This window comes from Canis lupus, chromosome 9 (assembly GCF_048164855.1).
Source record: "Canis lupus baileyi chromosome 9, mCanLup2.hap1, whole genome shotgun sequence".
Classification (NCBI taxonomy): Eukaryota; Metazoa; Chordata; class Mammalia; order Carnivora; family Canidae; genus Canis; species Canis lupus.
The window spans coordinates 42,709,153-42,721,270 of record NC_132846.1 but is presented as its reverse complement, the minus strand read 5'-3'; the positions used below and the strand labels follow the sequence as shown (position 1 = coordinate 42,721,270).

At 38.0% G+C, this 12,118-nt stretch overlaps 1 protein-coding gene across 15 annotated transcripts in view; it reads right to left on the bottom strand.

The window, feature by feature from the left end:
• Positions 1–10,631: 10,631 nt before the first annotated feature.
• Positions 10,632–12,118, bottom strand: part of GARIN2 (golgi associated RAB2 interactor family member 2) — a 32,118-nt gene continuing 30,631 nt past the window's right edge. For 11 of the 15 annotated variants that reach the window (XR_012036780.1, XM_072838991.1, XM_072838999.1 and 8 more), the window contains one exon: positions 10,632–11,803. Coding sequence is in view for 12 of the 15 variants with exons in the window: in XM_072838991.1 (XP_072695092.1) it covers positions 11,739–11,803 (65 nt within the window). In the remaining 3 variants the exon portion in view is untranslated. The remainder of the gene's footprint in view (positions 11,804–12,118) is intronic. The other 4 variants (XR_012036781.1, XR_012036779.1, XM_072839003.1 and 1 more) reach the window with 1 other exon arrangement.

Genomic DNA, 12,118 nt, shown 5'->3' with positions numbered 1-12,118 from the left:
GGCCGGGAGGCTGGCGCGGTTCGCCCAACCCCGCGCCGGCGTGGAGAGCGGGCCCGCTCATTGGCCCTCCGCAGTCCCGAGCGGCGGGGCGCGCGCCCTCGCGCGCCTCTAAGGTACCGAGGGCTTCGTGCTCGCCCGCGGGAGGGCTGTTGCGGGGACGGGAGGTTTTCCTTCAGCCGTGGTCGGCCGCGGGCTGTTGTCCGGACAGCCCCTGACCTTCCTCTCCGCGGAGGTCCGTCAGTTCCTGAAGAAAATCTGATTCCCTTGAGGCGACCCCTGTGTCCTGTGAGGCACGTCACGCAATCTAACTTTTTTTTTTTTTTTTTTTTTGCAATTTAACATTTGTTTAAAGAAAGAACCACGACGTAAACACCTGGATGTGTGACGTCTCCACAGAATTCTCCGCTACCGCAAAAGACCCGAAAGCTAGCAGTTAGGACCGAGTTCTGAAAACCAGAAAGGAAGGATGCCGAGGGCCACAGCTGTTGGCACAAAACTCCAGTGAATGCACTTAGTTAGCTGGGCCAACCCATATGCAGTGCAAGGAAATCCAGATAATCCTAGACACTGTTATCCACATCCAAAAAGAAAAAAAAAAAATGTGTGTATGTGACATTTTCTCGTAAATGTGTAAAATAAGTAACAATTCCAGAAGCTTCCTCTAGTTCCACCACAGAGGTTTTCTTCCTTCAGCACAGTTTCTCAAGTCAGGGCTGTTGACATCTGGGCCGGTTAATAAGTTGTGGCGACTGTTCTCTGCCTTGTAGGACTTTTAGCAGCATCCCTGGTCTCTGCTTGCCGAGTGCCAGTGGCACCACTACTTTCATTGGTGACCATCAATATGTCTCTAGATGATGGCAAAGGTTCCCCGGGTGGCAAAATCACCTCCAGTTAAGAACTACTAGCCTACCTGTTCAAAGAAACAGCCTCTATAGAGAGACAGTCACTCTTTACCCATATCTCCCAACTGCCTGGCCTGGCCCCAAGCAGTTTTGCAAAAACACCTTCACCCAAATGAACCCTCTAGCTACCTAGACTTGCTTCTCCAGCTACTTGGACTCTTGTCACAGGACTCCACCCTAATAAAATGATGATAACTATTTATATGAGATACCAGCTGCTGATCTCAAAATATGTGGAAATGCCTTTGTAAAGTGCTATAAAATATCATTTTTAATTCCTAAAGGTATTTTCATTTTAAAAGAGGTTAGACCCAATGACAGATTAAAATTTTACTCTCTGCTAAATAGAGACATTCCCAGAATCCCCAAATCATTCAAATTATTGGCCTTGTGTGAAAAAAAAAAAAAAAAAAAAGGATAGCTGGAAGAGTGGAAGGTATGGAAACTGGAGGCAAGGTGATAAGAGTTATAGTTTTGATGATTACTAGTTCTGTGATTGATGACAACTACTTGGATGCGTGACAGGTTTCCTGGGCCTAAATTTTCTCATCTGCAATATAATGAGTTAACTACTGTTTTGTTTTGTTTTTCTTGTTTATTTTCTAATTTTAAGACTCTGGTAGCCTCTGCATATGGAATCTAACATGAGTAGCTTAGAGGGCTAAGAAAATGTAATATTCATCCTCAAGTAGAATGAAATGGTAATCTGTGGTTTAAAACTTCTGAAGTGGGCAGCCCGGGTGGCTCAGTGGTTTAGCACTGCCTTCAGCCCAGGGCATGATCCTGGAGACCCAGGATCGAGTCCCATGTTGGGCTCCCTGCATGGAGCCTGCTTCTCCCTCTGCCTGTGTCTCTTCCTCTATTTCTCTCTGTGTGTCTCTTGTGAATAAATAAATAAGTATTTTTTTAAAATCAGAAATAAAACCTCTGAAGAATTATTCAATCTTGGCACAAGGCAGTTCACCACTGAGTCACTTTGGCAAATTTGTAACAGTATTTTGGGTGAGTAGTAAAAGCCAAACTGTAAGTCAAGTGTACAGTGGAGAGTAACCATAGTAAACACCCTTCTGCTTAACCCATCATCTGCCAACGGCCTCTATTATATGTTTATATAATGTTATACTATTTTATCTCATTCAAGGCTTGGGGAAATAGATTAACATTTCATTTCAGCCGTTTGCAACAGGTCTGACTGAAATCTCAGTTTTCAAGATTCTACCACTCACTATTATATGTGAAATCCTTAACGGAAGCCATTGATTATATCCCTTTGGTTTTATCACTTCTATATACTAGTGAAGGCCGAGTTTCCATAACTGAATAAGCAGCCTAATCTCCTACAATTGTGTGAACCAGATGATCAGAAATAATGTAAATTAGAAAAGCCTGGCTGGCTCAGTCAGAAGACCATGTGACTCTTGATCTCAGGATTCTGAGCCCCAAATGGAGTATAGAGATTACTTAAAAATAAAATTAAAAAATCTAAAAAAAGAAAAGAAAGAACGTAAATTAAAAGAATACTCACTGATTCATATATAAGAGAAATTATGAAATACGCCATTAGGTACATTATTAACTACATATCTAAAAAAGTGTTAAATATATTTTTAAAAAGCAAACAAACCATGACCTTTTTGAATTTCGTTTGGTTTAGTTATTATTTTGATATGTTATAGTATTTCTTAGCCTTTCCTAAATCTAGCTTTAAAAATTATGTCTTTAGATTAAGGACGTTATGCAGCTGTTACTGTGTAGAATGGAAGGTCCCACTGTCTAAGGTTAGCAGCAGTATCATTTAGTACAGGTCAGTATCATTCAACTCAAATAACTTTAATATTCACCCATTAATTAAAAAATATATATTGAGTACTTCTTATGTGCTAAGCACTGTGTTGTAAGGAATTAAAACATGTGACAGTTCCCATCTTGGAGGAATTTAGAGTAAGCCGGAGAAAGGGACAAGTCCATGTAGGTAAAATACCAGGAAAAGTATGGTAAATGAAAATAAGGTGACTGGTGGGCTCAAAGGCAAAGTCTTATACTAGAAGAAGCTTTTCCCTTTAATGATGGGGGACAGAGAAAGGGACAGAATAAATTATTATGAAAATACCCACAATAATAGGAAAACCAAGATCTTGTACATGGCTTTAAAAAGATGGGCATAAAACTTTTCCTCAATTTGAATAACTGAGTGAAGTACGCAAGGAAAAGCATGGGTTTATTATGGGAACAACAAGTAGTCAACAATAACTTCAGGGTAGGATAGTCAACATTTAGGATGTTAAGCATTTATCACACTTTCTTTGGTACATTTTCTGGTCAGTCCTGTGCTAGGCTGGGGGTGAGTAGACAAATAAAACATGGTCCTGGAGAAATTTTATTTTAAAGAGAGGAGATAGGAAAATTTGGAGATTAGAAATTTTTAATGAAGGAAAGACCAAGACTAGATGCCAACAGAAAGGATATCAAGTTTGTTCTCCTTGAAAATGGCTATAAAATTACCCGTAGCTTTTCCTCACCAAGCTCCCAATCAAATGTTTTGTTTGTACAGCAAATCTCAGCTGCTGCTTTAATTCACACCAATATGTGAATACCTGTGACTGGGTGTAGGGTGGTATCTCTGATGAACTCCAGAGCTGAAACTTAAATGCCTCTTTTATCCTCTCTTGGACTGATTCTGAGTTTTAACTCCACTACTGCTTCAGAACAGCCTTTGTCAAGGTCACTGATTAGAGCCACTTTATTAAATGCAAAGGTCATTTAATAGAGTTCTCATCTTCCTTATCTCTGGCAGCATTTGATGGCATTGTGCATTTTCTCCATTTTGTCCTCTAGGCTCTGGAAACATTACTCTAGCTTCTCTTCCTACCCATTAGAACCTCCTTCTCATCTCCTTGCTGATTCTTTATCTCCCTGAATGCTAAAAGTTGGAGTGTCCCAGGATTCTAACAGTCAATATTTTACTCCACCTGGCTTTGAATCCCAGCTCTACCATTTGCTGGCCATTTATCAGAAGGAAATCACTTAATTTCTCTGAGATTCAGTTTCCTCGTTTATAAATTGAGGATAATAAAAGTTGCTACATCCCATGGTGGTTGTGAAGACTAAATGAATTATATGTATAAAGTGTTTAAAACAGTGCACTGAACTGTATGTATTAACAACTTATTGCATATTCTTATCATGTCCTTATACTTATCATGTTCTTTATCATTCGCTCCCTACATGACTTCATCTGATCTCATGGCTTTAAATTCCATCTATACACGTCAACTTTAAACTGATCTCTAGCCTGAACTTCTGCCTCAAACTCCAGAATCGTATATTTAACTGCTGACCCAACATCTCCATTAGGATTTCTAATGAGCATTACAAATTTAACATGTCAGAACTTTGTATTTGTGTCCAGTTTTCTTCATTTCAGTATATGGTAATGCTACCTATTTCAGTTGTTCAGGCTTTCTTTCACACACAACACATCCAATCCATCAGGAAATCCTTTTATTTCCTACCTTTTAAACATATCTAGAATCTAACCATTTCTCACCACCTCCACTGCTATCATCTTCCTCAAAGACATTATCATCTTTTGCCTTGATTACTGCAATAGACTCTTCCCACCCATATTTTCTTTTAATACTGGAGCCTAGTGATCCTATTAAAATAAAAGTGAAATCAAATCACTGTTCTGCTTAATAGCGTATAGTCCAATGTGATCTCCCTCATCTCTACTCTTACTACCCTTTCCCTTTCTCATTTCATACCAGCTATACTGGCACTTTTGCTGCTCTTTACATGTTCTGCAGCTTCTGCCTCGAAGCCTCTGCATTCACTATTTCTTATACCTGAAATATCCAATATCCACATGCCTACTCTCCCTCACTTCCTTTGGGTCTAATTTCAAATGTTACCTTATCAGTGAGCCCCATTTTAGATAAAAGAGTAACATCTTCATGCCCTACTTCCCAGCACTCCGTATTCCCTTTCCCCAACTTTATTTTTCATTGTTTTTATTCACCATCTGACATATTGTATATTTATTATCTATCTCCCCAAAGTAGAATGTAAGCTCCATGAGGCAAGGACTTTGTCTATTTTACTCATCACTACTTATTTTTATGATTTCCCAGCATCTGTAACAGTACCTGACATACAGATGGTACTCAATAAATATTTGTTGAATGAATGACTTAATGAAAGAAATAGACATGACTAAGTGGAATAGGGATGATGAAAAAGTCACAGAAAAACTTCAGCTTTGTCAAATGTTTGGCCTATGACTAGCCTATCTTAGGAATAACTTCTGCCGGGTGGTTCAGTGGTTTAGTGCCACCTTTGGCCCAGGGTGTGATCCTGGAGACCTGGGATCAAGTCCCGTGTCGGGCTCCGTGCGTGGAGCCTGCTTCTCCCTCTGCTTCTCTCTCTCTCTCTCCCTGTCTCTCATGAATAAATAAGTAAAATTAAAAATATATATATAAAGAAAAAAAGGAATAACTTCTGCCAAAAATTGATTGTTTTTGTTCTTAAATGGTGATCTGTATGGTGAAGGAGGAAGAAAGCATAGCAAATGCAAAGAGAAAAAGGAAAAGAAAACTATTTGCTTTTTACCACCTTCTTCCTATGCTTCATGGTTCATTGCAGCTACTATAATAATCCCTCATTTAATTAATACAGCTGAGAATTAGAAAACAGAAAGCTTCTTCAAAAGTCAAAATCAGGGAAGCCCCAGTGGCACAGCGGTTTAGCTCTGCCTGCAGCCCAGGGTGTGATCCTGGAGACCTGGGATCAAGTCCCACGTCAGGCTCCCTGCTTGGAGCCTGCTTCTCCCTCTGCCTGTGTCTTTGCCTCTCTCTCTCTCTCTTTGTGTCTCTCATAAATAAATAAAATCTTAAAAAAAAATCAAAATCAGTTGCACTTAAATTTTATTTCTGAACTTCCATGAATCTCTGACAAGCTTAGATATTTTGTTTCTAACATCTAACAGATTACAAGGGCCTATTATATGTGTGACCCTTTAATGGATGTGTCAATTCAAAGCATATATATTCCTGCCATGAGACAGGGTCAGGGAAGTCAATCAGGAACAGAGTTTCCGATGGAAATTACAGATCAGATAAAGGAGGCAATTCTAATGAGGAATTTGCAAAAAGCTCAGTAGAAACAGATATCTGGGACTTACACACTTTTTTCTTGTGGAAAAGTCCTAATCTTTAAAAGGTAAAATCAGGGATCCCTGGGTGGCTCAGCAGTTGAGCATCTACCTTCGACTCAGGGTATGATCCTGCCGGATCAAGTCCCATACTGGGCTCTCTGCATGGAGCCTGCTTTCCCTCCCCTTCCTGTGTCTCTGCCTCTCTCAGTGTGTCTCTCATGAATAAATAAATAAAATCTTTTTAAACAATAAATAAATAAATAAATAAATAGTAAAATCAATTTATAAAGACAGATCAATGGTTGTATGGGGGTGAGGGTGGGCTGGAGGGAATTAATTGCAAAGTAGTACAAGGAAAGTGAGTTGTGTAAATGAAATCATGTAGGATGTATTTACATCCTGTGTAGGGCTTGAACTCATGACCCAGAGATCAAGAGTCACATGCTCTACTGACTGAGCCACCCAGGCAACCCTGTATGGTTTCTTTTTATATCAGACTTCTTTCATTCAACATTATTTTCTTTTTTTTTTTTTTCAACATTATTTTCTAAGATTCACTCATGTTGCTGCACTATTTGTTTTTTGTTGTTAAGTAGTATGAATATACTGTATATATACGAATATACCACATTTTGTTGAAATATTCACCTGTTGGTGGGCATTGAGGACGTTTCCAGATTTTGGCTATTATGAACAAAACTCCTATGACCATTTGTGTACAAGTCTTGTTTTGAACATATGTCTTATGAACATGTTTTAATTTTTCTTGAGTAAATACCTAGAGTAGAATTGTTTGGTCAAATGATACGATGTCTTAACTTTATAGAAACTTCCTGTTTGCCAAAATAGTTGTACAGGGACCATGATGTATAAAAAATCTAGTTGTTCCACATAATTACCTACAGTTGCTGTGGTCTGGTACTGCCTTTCAAAAGACTCTATTACGAGGTAATAATAGTCTTAGTTGTGACTTTCTTCATTACAGAATCTATTAGTTCCAGATAATCTCTCTCAAGGAAATATTTTCCGTTCTGGGACAGCCATCTCCAAATTAGAAACTGTTGGTTTCTAATACAATCTAATATAATCATAACTTGAAAATGGCCCTAATGGTGATCCCATCGTGGTTGCACGGAAAATTTCTATTTCCCTCTTGACTGTGGAAATGAGAAAGAAATAAATCCTTTTCATCTTTGGAGCAAAGAAAGGAGGAGGAGGAATTCCCTGGGACTGTGGGCCAATGAGAATGGGTAGACGATTTTCCTGTCTAATAGAAATATAATGTGAGTTACATATGTAATTTTGTGAGATATTATTTTGTGCTAATTAAGAAAGTAAAAGGAAACAGATGAAATTAATCTGTACATTTTAACCTGATACATCCCAAATATTGTAATTTAGACATGGAATTCATATAATTATTGAGATATTTTGTTATTTTTTTCATACCAACTTTTCAAAATCTGGTATTTTATGCTGAAAGTATATCTCAATTAGATGCTAAATTTTCAACATTGAAGTGAAAAAATATAGCCTTACCAAAACAATACATTTATGTTTAATGCAAAAAAAAGCCTACAGTTTTTACATTTAAATATTTATTTATTTATTTTTTTTTACATTTAAATATTTAAAGTAATTAAGATTAAAATAAATTTAAAATTCAGTTTCTCAGTTGCACTAGCCACATTTCACGTGCTCAGTGGCTACATGTACCCAGTTGCTACTGTATTGGACTATATAGTTCTAGAGCTTTGTGGGACAGGAAGGAGAAGATGGAGATGAGACGCATTCCTTGTTGCAACTAAGGTCACAGCAGAAATACTAGTACCATTTGCTATTTTTGTGAAATTTAAGATATATATATATCTTATTTCCAAGCTGCATGATTTTGACAAGTAATTTAACCTCTGTAAGCTCCACTTTCACCATCTGTCTGTCAAACAGGAAAGTAATAATACCCCTCAGATTGTTGTGAAGATTGAGAAAGCATGCAAAGCACACTGTAGAATGACTGGCAGCTTTTTGAAACGGAGTAAGTGGTGACTTTTAAAAATACAAATTATTCTTTGAATGGGGACCGGCTATAGTTCTTTTTCTATATTTAAAAGTATAGAAGTTTTTAAAAACTCGTTTGGAAACAGCATTCATTGATTCAGCAAATACTATTCTCTGGCCAGGTGCTCAACATTTAAAACACAAAGACAGAAAGAACATGGTCCCTGCTTTCAAGGACCTCACAGTGCTTAATGTTAGAAAAAACACAGTATTGGGCTAATGTCCAAGTGAAAAGTGAAACCAAAGAGAATAACAAATTTATACAACAACCCCAAAGAAAAGAAGCTCTACAGATAAAAATTGAATGTATGAATTGTGAACCTTAATAGCTCTATTTTGCTACCTTCCTTTAAAACTGATACCCACAATTATAATAATCAAAGTTTAAGAAGTTAAATTGGCATGAATTTAAATGCTCAGATATTGATTAGTAGTAACCTTTATTACTGCCACATGGAAGACGCTGCTTTGTTTTTCCCTTGTGTTGGTTGTTATTTCTTGAGCCATGCTTGTGTTTTAGTTTAGTAGTTTGTATTTATCTGACAAAAAAAAAAAAAAAAGATGGAAAAGTCAGTTCAATTCAAAGATCTAAAATACAGAATATTTTAAAAGTTATTACTGTCAAGTAGAAAACATTAAAAAAAACTAAATATGAGTAAAATAAGTGAGCAAAGTAAGTAAAATTGAATTTTAATATAGCTTCTCTTCTTAATCTAACAATAAAGATCCTCTGGACAGATATGGTCTCATTTTTTTTTAAATCTAGAGGTTGAAGTGATATTAAAGGGACCTCTTTAATTTAAAAAAATTTTTGTTTTTAAAAGCTATTTCTGGGGTTCCTGGGTGGCTCAGTCAGTTGGGCATCTGCCGGGTTCTGGTCATAGTCCTGTAGTCTATGGGTTCTGGGATCTGGCCCTGCATCAGGCTCTGCACTCAGCAGGGAGCCTGATTTTCCCTCTCCCTCTGCTCCTCCCCCTGCTCATGCTCTCTCTCTCTCTCTCTCTCTCAAATTAATAAATAAAATCTTAAAAAATAATAAATTTAAATAAATAAATAAATAAATAAATAAATAAATAAATAAAAATAATTCTACCCATATAAGAATCTAATAAATCAAGATGCCAAGATTAAAATTATGGGCTTTTTTGTCTTTAAACTTATAGATGTGTCACTCAATTATTTTCAAGTCTTTGATCTCTCCTAAACTGTGTCCTAAAATAATCCATATGTATATATTTACATACACATAATATATGCTCATTGTAAATAAAGGGCCAAGTGATTTTCACATTTCAGTCCTGATAATATGAAGTCTTTATTAGTAACAAAACTTTTTCACCATTAAAAAAAAAATCACCTACTTTTTCTTATATATTGGCAATTCACAGTTTAAATATTTAGGAGCCACTTTTTAATTTTTAAAGATTTTACTTATTTATTCATGAATTCATGAGAGACACAGAGAGAGAGAGGCAGAGACATAGGCAGAGGGAGAAGCAGGCTCCATGCAGGGAGCCTGATGTGGGACTTGATCCCGGGTCTCCAGGATTGTAGCCTGGGCTGAAGGTGGCGCTAAGGCACTGAACCACCAGGGCAGCCCTAGGAGCCACTTTTTAAACTTTAGAAGCCAAGATTTAAATATGGTGTGTATATTGTTATTTCTGCTCTTCTTTGCATTTGCAGATCTCTCTTAATAAGACCCTGATATTTGAAATTTCATTGTTATAGGATATATCCATCAAAGGATGAAATCATTGTAGAATTCTGAGTCAACTTTCAATGAATTTCTCTTTCTAAATTCTGGAGAGAAATGACAGGGCTTGGGACTCTCCCTAAGTGGATGGAGGTGCCAGCATGCATTACTCTGAGTGCAACACCTTCACAGTCTATCGCCACCATAGGACAATATTAAGAACATACTTATGGGGGGAAAAGAAATGACAAAAGGGCAGGCACAGACTAAGGAGTGTGTGGAGAGACCAGGGGATTATTGTGCATGGACTTTTGTTATATTTTGGCCTCACTGTTTTCCTCTAGTGCATTATGTCTGGCCCATGTTGTGCATCTGGGTGAGTTCTGTTAATAAAATTAGTGCCCAAGTGCTAAGCTGACTTTGTTGGCAGAGTAGCACAGAAGGGTGGGCACCTCAATTCCAACAAGGAGAGCCCTGCTGAGATATGCTATGTGGTTCCTGCCAAGGTTGGAAAAGAGTATGAGGAGGGAGCAAAGAGGGAGAGTAGGAATGAGAATGATGGAATCACTTGTAAAAGCAGCAGCAAGTAATTCACTTCCAGTGCTTCACCTGAGGCTCCCTCTAATCCCTGTGCTAACATTATATTTTGACCTTTGAAGGATTCTAGGGCAGAAACCACAACAAACCCTCAATATCCCATTCCACCTTTATTGTTACTACAATAGAAGTAATAAGATTCAATATCAAAAGATTCAATTTATTGACAACTTTTTGTGAAAGTGTCACATCTGTCCTTTATAGCTACTTATAATCATAAAAAAATTACCTTTAGGTTGTCTTATATGTTTTTTCCATTGGCCTCTTCTTTTTCTGTTTACTTTGCTTTCCTCACAGCCATTCCCCTGAGAAAAGGGGAGAACAGATGAGGCAGGAGATTGAGGGAAGTAGATTTGACAAGAGGGGAGGGAGCCAGAGGGCAAAAGAAAAATAGTAGGGAAAGTGGAAGAGATCATGGGCAGGGGGGGGAGGTGAGGAAGAAAGAAAAAAGCCAGAAGCAGGAGAGAAAAAAGGCACAGAAGGAGAGAGAACTTAATTTGGTCTAAAGTTTTTTAAAATGTCTTTATTCTTTCCAATGGAGCCCATTGTTAAATTTCACGAACAGGTTCCCTTTTGGGGTCCCCCCACCCTTTCTCTTTTTAGTCCGGGTTCCATAAACAGAGACTGAACCTGGCTGCTTAGGATTGCAAGGAATTTAATTTGCAATAGTTAAGAGGAAAGAGGAAAGGAAAGATGGGTTTAGATGGAGAGGACACTCCCAGCATTTCATAAGCAATTTTCCCTCTCTTCTTTCTTGGTTCTCTATCCTTTGTCTAATTGTCTACCATCTTGGGAAAATACCATAGAACCATAGGTAAGCCTAAGTTTGGGTTCACTGTAAAGAGATCAGCAAAGCTAAGGAGAGTAAAACCTAAATAGGTAAGAAATTACAAGTTAAGAAAAGGGAGAGATGGACCCAGATCGAGAGAGACAGTGTCAGCCTGGGCTCTGCCTTGTCATAAAAACAGTACATGTGAAGTGCCACTTTACCCACAACCTTATTCAGAAAGGAGAAGAGTGTCCTTCTGCCAAACTGCTGAGACGTTTGAGACATAAATAAGAGACCATGGTCCCCAGCCAACATTGCCCCGCAGCTGGGTGAACATGAACCTGACCGGGTTAATAGTACCAGAATTTCATTTAATTGCAGTGGGGAACGGTTACTATTCTGGTTGCTGCCTAGAATAGAAATCAGATTCACAGACTCATTTTTCGTCTATATTCAGTCTAAATTTACTGGGACAAGGGAGTAAGAAGAGCAAGTAACCGTTGCTCTTCTTGGGGTAAGAAGTGTGAAGTGTGAATTAGAAAGTATGAAAGGGGAAAAGAAAGTGATTCATAGGAATGTGGTAAGGGGGACAGAAATGCTAATCAGAGGGAAAATGAAAAAAGGATGTAAGCCTAAATCAGGAAACATGGGAGATAGAGAAGTGAGAAGAATGAGAAAGTATGTGAAAGAAAACAAACGGGGAAAATAATTAATACTTTGTGAAAACTGCAAGCCAGATGTGTATATTGTACCACCCTTGTGATTTAACAAGCTGTGGAACTTTGCTGCATGTTCGCTATATCTTTGCTTAGTTCCTGATTTCCAGAGCCCCATTTCATGCTGCCTGCTGAATTTACAAAGACAGACGACCAAGACCACACACGTATGAGCTTATAACATCGTAGCAGCTGAAGGAGCCTGGAGACAACTAAACATGCCTGCTTCAA